The sequence below is a fragment of the Helicoverpa zea genome, chromosome 8 (genome assembly GCF_022581195.2).
Source record: "Helicoverpa zea isolate HzStark_Cry1AcR chromosome 8, ilHelZeax1.1, whole genome shotgun sequence".
NCBI classification, from domain to species: Eukaryota; Metazoa; Arthropoda; class Insecta; order Lepidoptera; family Noctuidae; genus Helicoverpa; species Helicoverpa zea.
The window spans coordinates 11,348,831-11,371,065 of NC_061459.1; the positions used below are offsets into that span (position 1 = coordinate 11,348,831).

The 22,235-nt window shown below is 37.1% G+C and overlaps 1 protein-coding gene across 2 annotated transcripts; it reads right to left on the minus strand.

The window, feature by feature from the left end:
- Positions 1 to 8,435: 8,435 nt before the first annotated feature.
- On the minus strand, positions 8,436 to 21,998 carry LOC124632757 (synaptic vesicle glycoprotein 2C-like). 2 transcript variants are annotated; one of them, XM_047167717.1, is made up of 12 exons: positions 21,950 to 21,998; positions 21,566 to 21,678; positions 12,898 to 12,988; positions 12,407 to 12,568; positions 11,833 to 11,995; positions 11,563 to 11,684; positions 11,036 to 11,280; positions 10,582 to 10,745; positions 10,148 to 10,283; positions 9,531 to 9,814; positions 9,094 to 9,221; positions 8,436 to 8,967 (listed from the first exon to the last, which is right to left on the minus strand). In XM_047167717.1, exons 3-12 carry the CDS (start codon positions 12,977 to 12,979, stop codon positions 8,891 to 8,893), a joined length of 1,563 nt encoding a protein of 520 aa, XP_047023673.1. In that variant the 5' UTR covers positions 12,980 to 12,988; positions 21,566 to 21,678; positions 21,950 to 21,998; the 3' UTR covers positions 8,436 to 8,890. The 2 variants fall into 2 exon arrangements, with proteins under 2 accessions (XP_047023673.1, XP_047023672.1); XM_047167716.1 differs by having other exon boundaries at positions 21,566 to 21,992.
- Between the last annotated feature and the right edge of the window lie 237 nt (positions 21,999 to 22,235).

A 22,235-nucleotide genomic window follows, 5' to 3' on the forward strand; every position in this document is an offset into this window, starting at 1 on the left:
TTCGTAGTGTGGTGATTGTGACAATATTTACTTAGGTTAGTTCATTGGAGCAGTCAATAAGCCAATAAAGGTCACCGTTGTTCAACATTGGAGTCCTTACTTAATGGGAATTGAGGAGTTAATAATGATAGATTGTATTTGGATACTAGGCACGCGTGGTAAAGCCTTTGTACCGCAGATAATAATAGTATTTTTACACGTAGCTGAAGTAGGACTACGGGTCACAAAACTTGACTGACGGATTATTTCTATCAATTTCATTAAGTTATCAATACAGAATGACTTTGTTATTTTGGAGTATAGACGCGGAACCAATCTCACTTGAAGCTTGGTTCAATGATGAAAACAGTTCATATTTATTCTACAAATAGAGCATAATTTCCTCCTTCCACTGACGAGCAGCTGACACAATATGTCGTTCCACGCTTCTCGTTTCACACACTAACAATAATCTCACCACGTCGAAGCATATATTAATACACACGATCGCATTATGTACACCATTGAGCCGCACGAGCATAACCCTGCGACTGCCATGTCCGTACGTCAGAGTAATCTGTATTTAGTATCGCGCCACTAATCCACTCGTATCGAATTATCTCTTATCTCTGTCCGTAGTAAGCCTGCCATGAGAACATAGACGTAAGCATGGAGAACAAAATGACTGGTGGATATATTATATCGCAAAATCTCCTAAGAAAGTAGCGCGCTAAAATGTGGGTGTTCGGGGGACGAGGAACGTTACTAGATCCGCCCTAACATACCTTCTTTGGAACCCGCAGAGTGTCAAGAACAATCTTTAATAGATTGGTTTGGTTTGACAAGGAACCCAAACGCTTCATTATTTCTAGTAACTGATTATACCTACCGTACGTTACTTGACCTACAAGAAGACGCCTGACCTACCTTCCTTATGTCACCTTCGCTCATTTCTCCTTCCTCCGTGGACATAAGCTTTCGAGGGTTAATGTCAAGCGCAGTATCTTAGGTGCATATGTGTGGGTGAAAGAATTGTGGCTGAAGCTCTATCAATGGGTAACGAGATAATAGATGCTCCTGCTCACTTCTGTGATTTCTTTTGCGTGAGGGATTGTTGAGCGGTTGTTTATGGGGTTAGTGGATAAATAAGTGGAATGAAGTCTATCATTGGCTGCTGCATATTTTTATACTTAAGGTTCAAGAAGGAGACCTTGTTGGCGAACCTTGAATAATATGGTATTGGAGTGAATAACTGAATTAGTCGTTAACATGACCCGAAAATTTTTTAAGAACATCTTATTCTTCTTTGATCATTATTCTTTGAAGTCTTCTCTGATTATCAGAATCCTGTACAGCTGCTAGGCAACTTGTGACATGAAATTGTGACGTCCAGAACAGCAATATGTAACTCGTGATAACAACCAAGAAAACGGCAACCGAAAAAATAGACATACACACATACTTAGGTTACACTTCAACATAACCAAAGCCGAAATCCTCAATGCCATAATTTATATGACAGCCGAGATATCCAGCTTGACATGTCTCGGAAGGGTCGATATGTTATTTTAATTTGGACGAATTCGAGGGTCCTGGCAGCGTCGGGGCGCAATAAAAGTAAATATGCCGAGTACCGTGGGATACTGTAACAGTGATCGTAAAAGTGAACAGTGTACCGCGTGCTGGTATTCCGAATGCGTAAATATAAACGTAGACTTTTATTGCAGTGACGTAACGTAAGGATGTTGAAAAATATGAGATTTGGATTTGTGCGTGAAGGATTCTTGGGTTAGAACTTGCGAATTCAAATGATTTAACAAAAATTACTGAAGGACGTCTGGAAATTACTTCGTTAGGTAACACCTACTAAAACAACCGTTATGTGTGATAATAAATATGTACTATTCGAATTAATGGATTAAACACCAAAACCTTAAAGTTCGATAGAAAGAACAATAGTTGAAACTTAAATATGTTATGTACAATGATATCGTTGACAAAAAACACGCACATAAACAACATGTTTTTATTATTCCAACACGATTTTATTTCAATAAACATCACATGTGCGAAGTTTCATCATTCCATTTCAAGTTACGTTGGGTAATATGCTCCAGTTGAAGTAATCTCAACAGTAAATTCGGAGCGCGCTCACAACTCTTCGAGTCACGAGGATTGCGTGGTTTAATAAAGTTATAGACGCAAACATGCTCTACTTGATAATTTTGCGTGAGACTCACTCGTACTTTGAGTATATTGATATATCCTTACCTGTTATTCGTATATTGAAGGCAAAATGTCAGAAATGTTCCAGATAGTTTGTGTCAGAACATGGATAGCATATTTCATCATCATCATCCCAATTTTATTTTGGGGTGACCCTGCATGCTTTTTTTCTCTTTTTCTTTCATGGATAACATGGTTGTGATATTTATTTTTTGGTTGAAGGATATCGAAAGAAGGAAAGGCTCGGTAATAGACGAATCAGTGTAGGTGGATTTGTAGGCAGAACTGGTAGCGTAATAAATGTTTAAAGAGAGAATAACCCCCATATTTAAGTCTTTATCCTTGAAGCCAAAATATCAGCCATAAAATTTGAAATTCCACTCTAATCAATATCAAAAACGATCGTCAAACGTCGCCAAATAATCCCGCACTCCATCGTTAGCGATACTCATGTAATGCGAAGTAATTCCCTTAAAACCTAACATTTGGTACCAGTCGGTGCTCGGCTCAAGGCGTCAACGGTTTATAGCGTCTGTTTATGCTAATAGACCAGTAGAATTCCCTTGAAATATATACGACATATTAATCGTTGCGTGAGCTGGTTTAAGGTCTTTTTTAAACATGTTGTTCGGTGTAATAAAATCTGAGTTTAATAAGTGCGGTTTGTTTTATATTAGATACAAGCTTCCGCCGCAGTTTCACCCGCGTCCCGAGATAACTGCTTCCCTAAGCTGGATGGTGTCAAAAATCTTATGTCCTTCTTCCGGGTCGCGGCAAGAATTGGCTGAACCAATTCTTGCGTTATAAATAATGTTAAGCAACACGCCTTTTTTATATTTTACTGTTTGAGGCACTAAAAGAAATGTTTTTAGGGTTCCGTACCTCGAAAGAAAAAAACGGAACCCTTATAGGATCACTTTGTTGTCCGTCTGTCTGTCTGTCTGTCTGTCTGTCTGTCTGTCAAGACCCTTTATCTTAAGAACGCGTGGACGTATCAAGCTGAAATTCACATGAAATACTTGGGTCCATTGTCCCTTTAGGCTGTGAAAATATCAAGCTTCTAAGCCAAGCCAATCAAAAGATACAACCGATTATGTCGATATTTTCAACAAATTCTCGACACTCGCAAAGGAATCAAAACCACAGGGTACTTCCCGTAAACTCAGAATCTTGAAATTTGGCATGAAGCATTGTTATACAATGCAAATATAGGAAAAATTGCGAAAATCTCATTTTTTTTGTTATATAATATAATAAAAATATTTTAATAAAATGAAACTTACTACCTTATTTCTCACGAACGATTAAAGGTACCAAATTGAAATTTATACCAAATACCTAGTTCTATTGTCCCTTTAAGCAATGAAAAAATCAAACTTCTAAGTTAACGCGATCAAAAGATACAGCAGTTTTACCGACACCTTAGACGAATTTCCGTCACACGCTAGGGAATCAAAACCTACAAGGTACTTCCCGTGAACTCAGAATCTTAAAATTCGGCACGAAGCAACGTTATATAGTACAGATAAAGGAAAAATTGCGAAAATGATAAATTTGAAGTTACATAAAATATTAAAATATTATTTTTGCTTACATGACATAAAATATTTTTTTAATAATTATAAACTTACTACCTACCCTTTTTCACATGATCGCGTAGAGGTATAGGTTATGACTCGATGCGTGCCTACAATATTCAAGAGTTGCCCTCGATTTCTCAGGGTTTCCAGATCCTCATCAGATCCTGGTCATCCGGATTGGCACCTTCCTTCTTTATGCAATGTCTTTAACAAAAAAAACTAGCATTGCAACCTGTACAATCCTCTGAAACTGCTTGTCTTTTATATTTTTCAAACGATCCTGGACATTCGTCTCCATGGAATTTTATTAAAATATTTATATTCAAAGAAACGTCATACCATTCTCCACGATTTAAAACTACTTTGATTCATGTCCGCCACTTTGTACAAAGCGGGTCAGATATGCCCCATGACCTTTAAGACATAATTAGTTATTTTCAATTAGATTTCTGAATGATGACTATAAAATGTTGTATATAAATAACTTCAATAAAATAACTTTTACAAGGTACTGGCCTACTATTTTAGTTATATTGTAAAATAAAAAATATTAACTATTTTGTGACTATCACGAAATTACCATAACTATGATTGTTCTAAACTGAACGGTTGGCGCGAAACTCACTTTTTATCTATACAGCATTTGTACGGAACCTTCGGTGCGCGAGTCCGACTCGCACTTGGCCGGTTTATTTTTATTTGTTTTCGAAGCACGAATAGTTATATTAATATAACACTTGTTAGCAATAAAACAGTCACCGAATAAACCGAGCACATGAATATTTTTGTTCAAACCTCAGTCAGCGACAGCAAAATAATAATATTATTTATGACTTTCCGAATTTTCCATTATTACCAGAATTTATGGGAAATGTATCGTGAACTGTCAAATTTGAAAATTTACCTTTGCGTTTTCTTACTTTCGTGGCAAGGGAATTTGAACCTTATGGCATTGTGATAAGGTGGTTAGATATTTTGTGATGTGAAAATTGTTCGATGAAATGAAATCGGTTGTGGAGTAAACTTGAAACAATAGCATCAAGTTTGGGAGCAACAGATGTTAAGAGACTAATGAAACAACGAAAGATCTTTCTGACCTTATTGTTACGAACTAGCTTTTGAATACAATAATGAAGGGAATTTTCAGTTGAAATTCGTGTAAGAAAATTTTGAAGGCACGAGTTTGTGAGTGTTATGCGTATATGTACTGCGTAAAATTTTGTCTGTAGATACAAAATTAAATTGATACAAATTTTAAAGAACAGAATTGGAATGTGTGAAGGGTTAAAATATCGCAAAAAAAGTGTTAACAATTTGTACCTACTTGTTTGTAACGAGTTTTCATCACACAGATTGGTTAGAAGGGGCTTGATAAAGAAAAGAGTAAATTAGATTTCATTACGGCTTTCAAGCAGCCAGCCTTTAAAAATATTTCAACAACAAAGATTTTTAGGTAATCATTTTCGGCCCCAGCCTAGAAAGCTACCCATCTCCAACTAAAAGAGCGTAGTATAAAACCATATTTTGTATAAACCAAACAAAAAGATTGTATCTTCGAAAAGCCCAACTTGTTCTGTTGTACCCGCTTGTAAATTCGGGTCGTCTAAAGCTAAAACCTATCTACCTAAGTCACAAAACATTGAAAACTGACCTCTATTATGTATTGCATAAGGTGGTTGTGATATGCATATGAAACGTTGCAGTTATCTAAGCAAACATTCAGTGTAGCCCCAAATTGTTGCGGTTTCCGACGCTCTGTTCGTATGTTTGTTTGTATAGAGTAAACATAACACACAATTGTCGCTGATTTGTTTGTTCCTCGATAGTTGTGGTAATTGTTTTGACCCTACAATTGACTGCCAATATTATATGATAGAATAACATAGTGTTTCATTGGAGCATTTAATAATAGTCGTGAAATATCGCTACAGAGTCCATATGTCTGTCGAATTATTCCTCGTTGTGAATCAAAACCTCTTTAAAGTTCTGTAGTACAAAAATACTTCTATCTGATCATGTGTCTATGGCCCCATCGTTTTAAATACTCGGTCGTTTTCGTTAGATTACCTCTACAGCCTTGTTAATCCCGACCCACAAATAGGAGGTCCATTCGATGTACACCTAACATGTCAAGTGGTGAGGGAGGTCCGATTAGTATTGAGAATGCTTCTATGACATCTATCAGGCCTTTGATAGTGTAGCCTATTAGTGACACTAGTTTCAAATAGACTATCTTGGATAATTTTGCTAATTAGGTAAGTATTTAATAATTTGGATTAATCAGATGTGACCAAATTAGAGTTATCTTTAGGAGAATTATAAAATATGTGTTTAGTAGATGCGATTAGTAGATCGTTGTTTGGTCAGTAAATATTTTCGCAATTTAGCCTAAGTTCGGTTAAGTCTGCCTTGACTTTTTCTTCTCATTCAATCTCTTTAAAGCAGAATTGGCCAGTTAAGACCATTTTTATCTGCTCAGCACACACTGCAAACTTTTAAATCGGTTTACCCTTCATGAATTTTAAATGCACAAATTGGGACATAATTGACGCGGTTTACCGTTCCGCCATATTAGTAATGGTTAACGCTACCGAGACCACAACATTGTTGTGTGTTTGAAATCGCTTCAATTCCATGTTTAAATATTTTGCCGGCAGTCACTTGTTTTTGTTTATTTCTGTGGCCGCGTTTAAGTGGCTAAAAAGGTGCGAATGATTTTAAGGTAAAACAATGTAAATACGATTAGAGGTTTTAGAGTGGTTTAATTGGTCATTGATTGGCTATATTTTTGACTTTTTGAAACAATAAACGAGCGAATTATGTATTCAGAAGATCGTTAACTCAGATCAGAGAAAGTATCCTCTGTCGGTAGAGTCAGTTTATTTAATAAACTTTTGATATAAAATATTATTTATTCCCATTCAAATTCAAAATCAAATTAAACCTCCATGTCATATAAACTAATCAAATATACTTCCTAACTGTACGCGTCTCGATTAAAAGGTGTGATATACCCAGGTACAGACAGGCACTAAAGGTGAGTTTATTCAATATAAGCAGCCCGTCCCATTGGTCGGATCCTTAGTACCTACTCGACGGTAATTAAACGCTTTTCCTGTGCCCGAGGCTACCGACAAATCAATTTTCAGACACCCTATAAACGCCATGTTGAAATAGACACAGTGTAAGAAAATGTTCATGTTTTTTTTGCAAGGTACCACAGTCTTTCAATCTTTTTTGATCGTATTTTTTTAGTCTATATTATCGTAGGTAGGGTGACCAAACTAGATAAGGCGCAGCCCAGGGTGTAACATCCATAAAATTACATATAGGAGGGGTTGGACGCGACGGGCCAGTTATCGAATCACTTCGGAATGCATAGCATATTTTGCGCTTGTATAACGCTGTGATGGCTTAATCAATTTCATGGTAACTGCCTCGGGACATTCGGAATGAATACAAGTTACACTTCAAAAACATAACGAAGATTTAATTAAAGTTTTTGTACGCATAACTAAACGGTTACCAGCGGAATTTAAACGACTGAAACAAAAACTCGGCAACTCTTTCGCGTCCATCCGTCACACCTTTTTATTTCAGACATCGTCTGACGTAGATTTACCATAGCTTTTTATCCTCATCAACAACCATTGTTTTGCTGGCACGTACAAAAAAGCAAGCAAGACAACAGTTCACTAGTATAAACAAAATAAAGAAGAAAATACTCGTTAAGCATAATGCTTTTAAACCCCTTCGAGTCGTCCATTTGCACGGAGAACTGAGTTTACAAATAAATAGAAATCAAAATGAATAGTTTATGCAAATCCTATGAGCAGTTCTTGAGTGAACAACAATAAAGACAAATGTGTTTTTGTTGAGAAAACCAATATACTTCTAGAAACTGCAGTGGCTTAACCGACAGGATTGCAACGGGAAGATTGTACTAAATGAACATTGGTGTTCCTTTAAGTAATTATTTCTGCTTATCGATTACAAACACTGTTCTACATTAACGCATAGGTATTTTAGATTCCAGGAAGGGGGTAGGGAAGGATATTGGGTTTTCTGTGTACTTAGAATTCCTAGGTAGCTTCTCAAAGTCTGGATTTGTGTTCTGTTGAAGGTTATTGTATTACTTGAGACCAGTAACATAAGTCCTGCTAACTTCACGAAGGGTAAAATTAAGTAAAAGAAACAAAAGTAAGAGGTTCTGTCTTCTTTGCGTGAGAAGAGGCTGCTCAGCTCTTTGATAAAGTACATAGTATCCTGCCAGTAAATCTATGTGTCTGCTTTTAATTCATCATTTCTTCTTATTTTGAAATTGATAACGCCTCACAAAAAATAATAATACCTATGATTCTCGCCAGAATGTACTTAAGACCATCCAGGTCCAACTAGGACCCTTGAATTTAGGAAGTAAAATTCATGCATTCAATATTTCCAATGGCGTGCGATCCAATCTATTTCAATGGCTATATTGTTGCACGAGAGTAAGCCTGTGATAAAATTAATTTGTTTTTATTCAACGACACTGGTAAATAACATTTTATGTTTAACACTTTTCTAGATGTAATTTAAAGATAAAAATGTCTTTTTGAACATCTTGTGACTGAAGAATCGAGGACGATGTGAAACAAGTAATAAAATAAATATCCAAGTAAGTATGTGTTTTATTTCACATTACAAAGCAAAAACACATTGTATTTCTTATTACGTCTTCTTACACAGTAAAAACATTTCAAGCATTTTCACAACATGGCTTAATATTATTTCTTACGGTAAATAAATCTCATTGCAACATATTTCACAAATATATCTTGCAGTTGTGAGAGTATCAAAATGCAATAAAATTCCAACATGACATAGGTAGGGAGGGGGGAACTACCTAAAAAATTACGTCATCATCAAAATTTTTTGAATCCATAAGCCGTTTGCGTGAAAACTTTATTTACGTCATCCACTCCATCATTAGAATCTGTAAGCCATTTGTGTGAAAATCCGTAGTCTTCAATAAGCGGTCTCGACATTTCTCCATAGTCATCTGGTGCATCCGTTCAATGACCCCCTCTATCATTTTCTTTGTCTCAAAATCTTGTTTACTAAGACTAAGGTTCTTGTGTTTCACCCGGTTTGGGAGCCTCTTTCTTCCTATTTGGTAACGTCAGGCATATCAAGCCGTCGACTGTAATAGAAAATAATGATTTAAAGAAATTGAAAATATACTTATGTTATTCGTGTAATAATCATCATCATCATTGGCCCCAAAATTTGCACCTGAGGAGTAAAAAAATATTTTTGTGAAACTTACCAACAAGAAGACTTCCAAATAGATAAAAGCCAGCGCCGCAATTGATGTCCAAGAACAAGCCAATCAGGTTGGAGCCAACCATTGAGCCAGTACGTCCCAACATCATTGACAGGCAAACCGCCATGGCCCTGTGTGCAAAAATAAGAATATAATCTAAGCAGGACTTCAATTGGTTATACTCATGTAATAATTGAAGTCTCTGCCATGCACGTGGAACTACAGAGTCCCGGACTTTTGAAAGACCAGCGTGGAGTCGAAATCAACACGCTGAAGCACTACTTTAACCGAACTTTGGTTAAAATAACCGAAAATTATCCGTACATATTTACCTATATTATCTCCCACAGCTCTTTCACACTAGCGGATTTTCTTCCCGTTTTACTATGAAAGTAATTTTAAACAAAAAATAAAGAAAAAAATCAGAAAGGCCAACATACCTATACTTAGTAGGAAAAATCTCCACAGCAACGGCATTCATGAGACCAATACAAGCGCCAGACATTTGGAAGATAGCAAACAGCACCACGGCTATATGCTGATTATACGCCAAATTAGCACCGACACCACACAACCCTGTGATGGTTAAGGTCACTACTAAGATGGGCTTCTTGCCTACGTAGTCTACTAGGACTCCTACGATGATGTACATGGAACAGAAGACTAGGCCAACGTAGATGGATCGCTCGAAGGTAGACGTGTAGATTGTATCGTCACATATTATCTGGGAAAGAATTGTGTGTGGTTATTAAATGGCAAGAAATATAATATGTACAAAAAGTTCCGTTCTTTTGGGGATCATTTAACAAGTAACATATTTTATCATCAGGCTTATCATTCAATCTGCAACTGATTTTCTTAGTGAGCTATTCAGTCACATTTATCATCAGGTTATCATTAAGTAATTTATAGTGGTTTATTGACACAGACAGACTTAAATTGGTTATCCTTTTAGTCACACATTCACGCTCGTTTTGTAAGACAATCAAACATTGTTTGTTCAACAAATATGTAAGTTTTATAATAGCTCAGAGTTGAAATTAAAAATGAAGTTTACCGAAGTGCTATTCAAAGCATCAGTAGCGGCTTTGCTGCGCGTCATATCAATGACATCACAGATCTTCATGTGTATGCTATCCTGGCTAGCCAAGGAGTTCAGAATCGTTGGGAACCAGATATAGAAGCCATTTGTCCTGAAACGGAGTCATAAATAAATAATTATTGTATTTAAATAAATCAAACATAGTTTACATACGACAATGGCGGTGCTGCTTGCATTTTACATTGAATAAAAAAAATACAAACATCCGAATTGAGAACCTCCCCTTTTTGGTTTAAAATAAAACTGAGCCTACGGGGTGAGTGACGAACGTATGACGATGAGCCAGTTTTGATTTGCTCAACACAACAATTAATCAATTGAAAAGTAAATTGAAGATGACTAACATAACGTAGTTCTAAATATTGAAACAGGTTTTATATAATACATACGCATCAAATATCCCGAATTGTACAAAGCAGGTCAGACAGATCCACGGTAACAGCGGTAGCCTGAAGATTGGTAAAGTTTGTTCCTTCATAGAAGCCAGGATAGCGGTTATGCCTCTCCCGTTGTTCAACTTTGTAACTTGACTTTCTACTATCAGCGATTTCACCTGCAATTGGAAAGGTATTTTTGATTGTTTTGCTAGAATTCAGTGGTTTAGGATAGAAACATTATTTAATACGAATTATAACTCTTCATAGCAACATATTGAGATTTCAACTCAAGATATTCCAGTCTTTATTTATAAGGCTATTTTGATCTCTCCCCAGGTTTCTATTTATACAAAATTCTCCCAAAGTCAATTTACCATCTAATTTCGTAATATAATTCCTCTTCTAGACCAACAGATTTAAAGATCTATTTACCCATTTAAAGTATAAATAGTTCTAAAATACTCACTGAAAAGGTATCCTTAGACATTTTACTATTCCAAGCATAGATTAATTTCACAACATCCAAAGCCTCATCCTGTCTTCCATTAGCATACAAAAATTTGGGACTTTCTGGTGCAAAAAACAGAAGCACCGTGGCTATGGTAAATGGTATGGTACAAGCCACTATGAGTAAACGCCAAGGTCGGTAGGAGATGTCCAAAAAGGAGATATCGTAGGAAAATTCTTGAGGAAGAATTAGCCAGGCGAGACCTGAAAGACAAATTTAAACAAGAATTTAGTGTGAAATTAATAATGTACCATAGCATCTATACTGATGCATATGTATAAAGCTTTGCTTGTATGTTGGTTGGTTTGAACGCACGTATCTCAGGAACTACGGGTTTCATTTGAAAGAATATTTCTGTGTAAGATAGCCCATTTATTGAGGACGGGTACCGGTAACGTTTTATCCTTTATCCGGGTGCGCGGAGTAGCACCAAAGGGGCAGTTTAAAATACTGAAGGACGCTAGTGCATACATATTTTTACTCACATGGTAGGACAACTGTGCCAATCCCAATGAAAGACGATCCAAATGTAACCATCTTATCTCTGTGACGTAAGTTGTTGAATTCTCCAAGATATGTGTAAACTACGGCAGAGGGTCCCGTCATGCTATAAAGAAAATAAATCGAAAAAGTGTAAATAAACGTGTGTTAAAAATTGGTATAGACAGTACCGTCAGATAAGTTAACTTTTTAAGTTTTAAGACTTTAAGAAGAACCAAAACAAAAAAAATATGATGAAAAATTTATGAACTTACAAAATAGCAGAAATGAATTGCAAAACGGCCAAAGTTATAAGATTTGGCGAAAAACTGGAAAAGACTGATATAATAGTAGACGTGAGCATAGCAACCAGCATGGTTGGTCTTCTGCCTTTGGTGTCAGCCAGCCATCCCCAGAAATATGACGTTATTATTATAGCTGAAACAAAAGATGTAAATAAACTAAATAGTAAAAAAAATACTGATAAAAATCACTTAAAAAGGAAATTAAAAGAGTATGACTTCGTACATCAGCATAAAATGTTCTATTTATTTTAAGAATATTTGATGATTTTTTCGAATCCATCTTCAAAATAAATATGTTGCGAATTCATTTGAATAAAATTGTTTTAGGTGCATATTGGTTACACTGCGATAATTTTCTGTCTCACTAAATCATATTAAGCTGCACTGTACTTTAGATAATTATTTAAACCTAGTTCATATTTAAATCGGAATAACTATTTACTATAAAGTTTTAAGTTAACATTTCAAAATAGTGGTCGCACGACTCGCACGTAATACGGACCTTTATTTTTGGTATTAAAAGTAAAAAAAAAGCAATAATAACCTGTAAAAGGCAAAGCAGAAAGCCATCCCTTCTGTTTCGTGGTAAGTTCCAAGTCACATTGTGCGGCTGGTATGACGTAGCCTAGTACGAGGCACTGCATGATCATACCCATTAGCATCAGACCAGACATCAGCATGTGTAATATGTTGTACACACCGAAACCTAAATGAAAGCAAAAAAATAATCATTAAAAACGACAAAATTACTTTAAAAAAAAAACTACTGACTACTATACAAATAAAAATAAAACCTGTTCGAAACTTATTCGAATTTAAAAATTGTGTGGTAAAGATGGAAGATTCTATTTTCAAAATTCTCACAACGATCTTGGGAGTTGGCGCTAAAAAGAGTTTCATCTCACACAACATTTATTAAATCAGCTTATGAGAATAATAAAATAATTCAAAGAAATAAAGAATAAGCTCCAAATTAAATAGGGATTCGTTCTAGTTCATTCATTATTAAGGATTATTTGAATTTGCATTAATTACCTGATAAAAGCATGGCTTCGTCCAGTGTTGCTATCACGTTATCCCTTTTGCCGCCATTTCTATCCATTGTGGTAGCGGCCATGTTTTGTTACTGAAAATGTCAAATTGATTAAAAATACTATTGTTATGAAATCATAAAATATGAAATTATTTTTTTTTGCAAATATTTAAAATAAAATATTGGAATATAACTTTCTATTAACATTTTGATTACTAGGAAATAGTTCTATTCTATTCTATTTTTGTATATGGCAATCCGTGTCGATGTCAACTTCGACGATTCTGCCAATGACAAGTGAAATGAGAAGCAAGAAGTGCTTACAATTAAAAAAATAAATAAAAAAATATATATATATATTGATTTAAGATGGTGCTGTGGCCGATCTTGTGTAACTTAATGTGTTAGTAGGACGACACTGAAACAAACAGAAATACACTTACATATATAAAAACAACAACAAAATGTTAGTAACACATAACATAAAATATATACCACAACCATACAAACTGTGGCCTAAATATAGGCCACAGTTTATAATTTACTATTGTTTTGATTAATAAACATCAACAGCATCTGGAGCAGTTCTGGACAGGAGTGGGATAGGAGGGAACGGAAATTAGTCGGGAGAGGGATTTTAAGTTTTTGGAGACGACCATATAAATCAAAGGATGAGTTGATAGGACAGTCAAAAAATATATGGTCCAGGGTACCTTCATCCAGACCACACTCGCAGAGGGATGAATCCTGCACCCGAATTTTGCGCAGAAAGACCGGTGTACAGCAGTGACCTAACCGTATTCTGCACAGGACTGAGATTACCCGTTTAGGGTATTTTTTGAAGTTGGAAAACCACGGTTTTGGTTTTACAACCGGTTGAATGGCGAAATAAGAGCTACCCTTCTTTTTGCCTGAGATGTTCCACCATTCCTGCCACGAGGTCTCAAGACTCAATTTGGGGAGGTTTAGCAGGTCATGCCCTTGAAGGGAGAAGTGTGCAAGGTCAGCGGACTCAGATGAACACGCATCTTTGGCCAATGCATCGGCACATTCATTGCCCGCTATACCGCAGTGGCTAGGGATCCAGACTAAGTGTACTTCTTTCTCTTGCCTAGTGCAGGAGAAAAGGGACTTTATAATATCCAGGACAATAGGACAGTGGAGTTTAGTTCTAAAGGGATTCTGGGATAGGGCTTGGAGACAGCTAAGGGAGTCAGTAAATATAACTCCATAGCTAATCTCATGGGACTCTATAAAACGACAAGCTTCCAATAGTGCCACACACTCGCCTGTAAATACTGAAGACTCCTTCGGACATCTGAATTTCAAAATTATTTTAGAGTTCTGATAGTAAACCGCGGCTCCAGTACAGCCACCATTTGATTTGGAAGCATCCGTGAAGAACTTTTGAAACCCAATCCATCGTTCACCCAAAACCGCATTAAAGGCCGAATTTGCAGACGGGGAGTTTTTGGATATGCCAATGTTATAAAATATTTTAGGGGTGAAGCAAAGTACTTCATAAGGGTAATTAAATAGAGGAAGTCTGGGATGTGGAGCAATGGGGGATTCTAAATTTTGAAAAAACCGATATGCTTTTAGGAATAGGGGAATTTCTTTGTGCTCCCAATATTTGGAGCTGTGACAAAGAGTGTCAAGCTCTCTGAGTTTTGGGATGAGGGGGTGAGATGACTTGGGTATAACCCTGGATAGGAAACGGGAAGCGAGGTACTGACGTCTTAGGGCTAGGGGGGGTTCAGCGCATTCGACCTGCAAGGCGTTAATAGGCGACGACTTCATGCAACCTGAGATGATTCGAAGGCATTGAGATTGAATCTTATCTAAACCGGCCAAGGCACCTTCGTTGCTTGGAATCACCAAGTGTGACCCATAGTCCAGGATACTGCGGACTAAGGCATTGTAGACCAGTTTCATAGTGAAGGGATGGGCCCCCCACCAGACACCAGCGAGAGCTTTTAAGATGGAGATTGCTCTTTCGCATCTTTGGATCAAATAGTTAAAGTGGTGAATCCCGGATAATTTTGAATCTAAGAAAACGCCTAAAAATTTTGTTTTATTATTTATGGGAATATCTTGTCCTTGAATGTTAACTGAGACCTGAGGGATCAGTAGTTTTCGGGAAAAAATCACTACCGAGCTTTTTGGGGCGGATAACGTGAGACCATGGTTCAAAAGCCATGTGTGCAGAGAGTCCAGGGAGAGACAGAGAGATGAGGCAGCGTCCGCAATAGATGAATTTACTACATACAACACTAGGTCGTCCGCGTATTGTAGAAGGTGGCAGTCACAATTAAGGCAGGAGCCAATGTCTGCTGTATACAGGTTGTATAGTAGTGGGCTCAGAACTGAGCCTTGGGGAAGGCCCTTCCACGTCTGTCTCACCTCAAATACCTCCCCCTGCACTCTGAGCATCAAAGAGCGAGACATGAGGAGTGCGCATATACATTGTACCATCTTACCCGGAATCCTCAGCTGTTGCAATTTTTGCCTGAGAACTGGAAGAAGGACGCTGTCGTATGCGGAAGAGATGTCAAGGAAAGTGGCTACAGCAGATTCATTTTTGGAAAAGGCTGTACGGATATCAGTAACCAAAATTGCCACACTGTCCATGGTGCTAAGCCCCTTTCTAAAGCCAAACTGACTACTCGGCAGTAGATCCCTAGACTCCACCAACCACTCAAGTCTGTTTTTAATTAAATGTTCCAATATCTTGGCCAACACTGAGGACAAAGCAATTGGTCTAAGGCCATTCGGATCATCAGCAGTCTTGCCGGGCTTCAAAAGGGGAATTACTATCTGAGCTTTCCACTGTTCAGGAACCCAACCAAATTGATAGCAATAATTTATTATTCCTAAAAAATATTTTTTTGCTTCAAAACCAAAATGAACTGCAAATGAGTACGGTATGCCGTCTATGCCAGGGGCGGAATCCCAAACATGACGTAATACCGCATCAAGTTCCTCCAACGAAAATGGTTCATTCATAGGATCATCCACAATATTTACAGACGGGAGCAGAAGTTCTGAGGAAGAAGGAACATAGGCTGGAGCAATTTTGTCGAAAAAGGATTCAGCAGTTTCTCTCGAGATAGGGGAAGAGATAGATGGGGAGCAGCCTCGCCTGAAACGATTAATGCTCTTCCAAACTGCTGAAATGGGAGTGGAAGGGGATAGAGAAGTGCAAAACTTAACCCAACCGCGACGTTTCTTCTTGCGAAGAAGCCGCCGAGATTGAGCTAACACTCGTCTGTACCGTATAAGATTGTCGCTATTCATCGCATCATTGTACTGTTTTTCGGTCTCTTTTCTTTCTTTAATAACCGATGTGCATTCTTGATCCCACCACGGGGGTGACGGGATTTTATTTTTGGCACAGTTACGCAACGGAAATGTAGAGTCTGCGCTTGAGGTAATGGCCGAGATAAAGCCATCGTAACAGCTCTTAGCATGGCAGTGACCAGAAGAATCTTGGAAACTTGAAGTTAAATTTGGAAGCACACTAATTTTCTCCTCCAGTAAAGATGCAAACCTCGACCAATCAGGTTTGGACAAGTTGTACTTCAATAGTGGAGGAGACGTTTTCTCTAAATAAGTTTTATTAATTAAAGTTACAACAATGGGGTAATGGTCGCTACCATGCGTCAGAGTAGTACATTCCCAATGAATTGATGCCGCCAACTCTACTGAACAGAATGTGAGGTCTACACAACTCTTTTGCTGTCCTGGAAGGGATCTACGAGTAGGACTACCATCATTTAAGATGCAAAGGTCTAAATCATCCAAGATTTCTACTAAACCTTCCCCAAACGAATCACAACGATTGGAGCCCCATCTAAAGTGGTGACAGTTGAAATCACCCATGACGAGCACAGGTCCCACTATGTTATTCAAAATGTCCCTAATGGTGGTTAAAAACCTACGCTGAGGATGGGAAATATACACTGATAAAACAGTGATACCCTCAATTTTACACGCAACTATATTCATATCACCATCCAGAACCGGAAGAGTCAAGGTGGAAAGGGGAACACGATTATTAACAAGGAGAGCCGACCCTCCATAGCCATCAGATCTGTCACATCTGAGAATATTAAATAGTGGCATATTAAAACTGAGACTCGGGGTGAGCCAAGTCTCAGCTACAGAGCAAGCCAGAGGCTTGAATTTGTTGAGGAGGAATATGAGGTCGTGCTTTTTATGCCACACGCTCCTCACATTCCATTGAAGGAATACTTGGCGAGGCGCCATTTCTAATATTTAATAAAAGGTTAGTTAGTTGGTAGGCAACGTTGGACGGTAATTGGGTATTATTGGTGGATAGAATTGTAGATAGAAGTTTAATAAGAATATCTATTATTGAGGAAACATTATTATCAATGAATGGGTTATTCAGAGCGCAGCCATCAGGCTGTGAAGGTGCAGGGGAGTTAATAATCTGCTGATGGGCAGCTTTATCATAAGAGGGAGATAGAGGGGCATGGGTCTTTGGCTTAAGGAAAACAGTTTTGCGGTATGACTGAGTGGGGGCGGGAATAGCTTTTGCAGCATTAGCATAATTGCGAGAAGGAAGTGGGACAGATTTGCTAGCTTCAGCATATGAAAGGGACTTCTCAGCCATAACCGTCTTAATGGCCTTCTGTCTACCCAACTCCGGGCATGATTTGCTATTTGCAAAATGATTCCCTGAGCAGAGCACACAGAATGCCTCCGCCTCAGAAGTGCTGCAACCATCACCAGGGTGATCATGGCCGCACTTACTGCAGCGAGGCTTGGACCGACACACTAGTTCCACATGACCAAACCTGCAGCACTTACGGCACTGGATGGTGGGATAAACATATTGCTGAACTGGAAGGGAGGTGTAACAGCAAAATACTCTTTGAGGTAATACTTGGCCATCAAATGTAAGTACACATGTCTCTGTTGCCTTGAATTCAGTCACCCCATCAATAACTACTTTCCTGTTTATGCGACGAACTTTCAGGATTTCACCACAACCTGAAGGGACCTGTAAGTACTTTTGGACTTCCTCTTCATTTAAATCAGTGGGAACACCAGTCACAACTCCCATCCGAGTTATATTAAAAGTGGGGATAGAGGCAACATAGCGGTTCTTGTGTAAAATGCTGTTGATAATGAATGAGTTTGCATCCTGAGGGGATTTGAACTCTACAGATACACGGTTCCTACCAACTTTTTTAACACCATCTCGGACAACGTTAGTAATGCTATGTTTTTGTAGGAATATTCCGAATGTAACAGGATGAAGAGAGGTACCGGCGTTAGGCTGGGGCTCCAATCGAGAGACATGAACGATAAAAGGTGCCTTATCAGTAGCAGAGTACCTGCTGCGGCCAACTAGGTTTCTTTGTTGTTTAGATGGCGGGGTTGACACGCCAATGTTGGCCTCATCTCCGGAGCGTTTTCTGGTATTCGAGGTTGATGGGGTCTGGGAGTCCGCGATGCTGCAAGCAACATCAGCGAGTTGGGATAGCGGATAGTTCGGGGAAAGTGGAGCATATGCAGAGATGTCGGGAGGATCGGGATCGGGGGGTTTATTTTGATCCATTATGCTTGTAAAAAAGTTGTTAGTTACCGAAATAACAGTACACCACTGGAGACAAACACAAGGACAACACACAAACACAAAACTAAGTCACAAAAGTTCACCAAAACACTTAAAACAGCTGAAAATTCTAGGCACACGTGCTAACCAAAGACACTCTGTGGCGAGAATCTAGGAAATAGTTGAATGATTAATACCTATATTGAACATTTGTTGGAATTGTCATTTTAAAAACCCTATCAATTGAGCAGCAAAATTTCAATTCTGTATAAAATTAAATATTCAATCTAGTTTACCTACGGTACATAATAATCTGAAGTGGAAAAAAAAATCACGTATTTATGTATAAGTTCTATTAGAAGGAACAAATTACCAATACTCGAAAGTTGTGCATATCAAATGTCTCATGAAAGTGTCATAGCTATATTTAAGCCGAATATGTGACGTAGTTCCCGCGAGACGCGAGAAGTGGCTACTTGTGAATATAAAATTTAAGTAGAAGCGTAGCTATTAAAAGTAGCTGCTAACTGTGGTGTCTATTACACCTATATAGGCTGTATCTGTATTTACCGTCACAAGGAAATGTACTGAATACAAGGCATTTTCGGAAACTTTTCCAAAAACAAGAAAAAAATTGTTACGTACGGGAATCGAACCCACAACACGTCACGCAGCCTTTAAAGCCATCGATCAATAACTCATAACTATAAGTTTATAATATGCACATATTATATTATTTTCATCATTATTTTTTTTTCAATTTAACTCGTCCCCTTTTTGCAAATTGATAGCCTAAATCTAACTCTCATTGAACGCTATTCAACGGGCTTATTTTCAACTAGATAATTGCAGCGGTTGCACCCGTCCCATTTTCAGTACCAATGAAACTCTCAAATACGCTCTTTCTGATGTCAAAAAACGTTTCTAAATCGGCTCAGATCCAGAGAGTACCTAGTCACAAATTACAAACTTCATCTCATTTATTTAGATATTTTTTTAGTTAAATACCCATGGCCTTACTACAAAAACTTTAACCACTGTTTTACACTTGTCTAAAAAAAATGTGGCTCCAAAATGAACCATATGTCAACGTCATAATTTGACATTTTTTTAGACAAGTCTTAAACTGACGTTAAAAAGTTTTTGTGGTAAGACGGTCAAGGTTCAAGGAATGGTTAATATCTAAAAGATAAATTGATTACACTGTAATTGTGTAATTGTTGTTACTTTTTTCTTGAAAGTTACTTGGTTAGCTTGAAGTTGTTATATTAATTTAAGACTAGCCTTTTCCCGCGGTTTCACCCGCATTAACTTATAGCCGTAACGAGATAAAGCCTATGATAATCTGGAACAGTGTAGTTTTCCAACTTCAGGGTAAAAATAAACATAAACATATTTAGTATAGCGTCATAAGTCATAATCGCTTTGGTGTACACCATAATGCTATTATATGCCTTTATTGTTTTTAAATCCAAACTAATATTATAAATGCGAAAGTAACTCTGTCTGTCTGTCTGTCTGTCTGTCTGTCTTTTCTTCACGCCTAAACTACTGAACCGATTTGTGTGAAATTTGGTACAGACATAGTTTGAAACTTGAGAAAGGACATAGGATAGTTTTTATTACAAAAAAAAAAATATTCCGGACATATAGCGCCATCTATTGGTCAAATCAAAAATCTGCTGGTAGTCACTATTCCACGCGAACGAAGTTGCGGGCAAAAGCTAGTAATTGAATAAAAATGTTTCCTCTTTATTGTATTAGCATAGATAAAGATAATACTCTTTTGTCAGATATCTGGTAAGTAGTTAGTAGTAGTTATTAGAAGACAAATAAATGGGTACTTCACATTACACTGAATTGCAAACAGTAGATATGATAAAAGAATATGTGTAACATAATCCTAAAAACTATTATATTTGTAGCAGTTTTTTGATAGTGGACCTCAAGGTCAATCAATCTCGGTGCCAACATGATAAAATGTGTGATGATAGTTAAATATATTTATTTTACGAAGTAATTTTAATAATATGGTAAAGTATGTATGTATACCTTTTAGCAAGCTGTAAAACATTACAAGGGAAAAAGAACACATAGGCAAATATATTTTTGTACTTTTTTAATAAATTTCAAAATAATAAAACTTAAAATAGAAATATTATGTAATTTTTCTTTTATATATAAAAAATATGTTATAAATATTTTTTTTATTAGGCGCGCATAAAAACCAAAGTAGCGAATCGGTAAAATACTTCTAATGGTCAAAAACTTTATTTCTTAATTAAAATGATGTCCTGCAAGAATATTTAAAAAATCTGGAACCTATAATTAAGTTTCAGTTGCAGAATGCAGGCACAAGTAACACCAACAATAATGAACCACTAGAAATGACCAATTGATTATTGTATTGTAATACCTAATTAAAATAAAGGGTATGAGGGCGCGGGTTCGATTCCAGGTCAGGCAAGTACCAATGCAACTTTTCTAAGTTTGTATGTACTTTCTAAGTATATCTTAGACACCAATGACTGTGTTTCGGATGGCACGTTAAACTGTAGGTCCCGGCTGTCATTGAACATCCTTGGCAGTCGTTACGGGTAGTCAGAAGCCAGTAAGTCTGACACCAGTCTAACCAAGGCGTATCGGGTTGCCCGGGTAACTGGGTTGAGGAGGTCAGATAGGCAGTCGCTTCTTGTAAAGCACTGGTACTCAGCTGAATCCGGTTAGACTGGAAGCCGACCCCAACATAGTTTGGGAAAAAGGCTCGGAGGATGATGATGACCTAATTAAAATAAACTAACAAGGTCAAACATACACACTTAATTATTCCCGTCTCGAGTATAAGTCGTCGATACCTATTTGTCTAATTTTATTTTTCTACTCTAAGTAGCTAACGTGCCTTGCATACGCAATGTAACTAAGTTATTTCCTTCTCATACATATATTCTATAAATACCTAAAACTATGAATATAATTAACCAGTCCTAATTTTTTGTACCCCAATTTAGCACAAACCTGCAAAGGTTATTAACTCAAGTTTTTATGCGCGCTCCTAAAAATACATTCTATAAATAGACAATCACCTCATTGACGCTTGCTTGGGCTCAAATATACGCCATGTTGGAGCTGGTTCTGATCCCGCACAAGCTCTACGAGTGTGACTCGTAGATATCATCATTATCTGAGGAAAATAACACTAAAAGTATGTTAATATTGATAGAAATAGAAGTGGGTTTACTACGAGCCATAATGTTGCATAATTACATAAAAATTAATTAAACAACAACGCGTGTAAAGAAACGTTATAATTACGCAGAAAAATTAAAAAAGAAAAGATTGTAGAAATTTAAATTTTGAATGTCGAAACAAAAAAATGTTACGTAATATCATAGACAATATTGCTCGCAGTGTCAAAAATAAATTCGATATATAAAAAAAGTGAAAAGATAAAATTATTTTGGACTCACGTGTTACCAGGGAGCGTCTTTTCAAAACGAACTGATTTTTGCGACTGAGGCGGGAATTGGCTGTTTTCTCTCTTTTATCGAGTCGATGACGTCATTAGTACATTACAATTTACAAAGAGGTTATCATTCACGAAGGAATTAAGTGATTTAATATTTGTTTACTATTCCATCAGCTAGTGGTTTATATTTTCAATGTTAGACAGATTAGCGTGGTAGATTAAACTCTTCTAATTAAAACAATGCCGTTTTGTGACAATCTCAGAAAATTCTTCGAGTTTATGTAAAA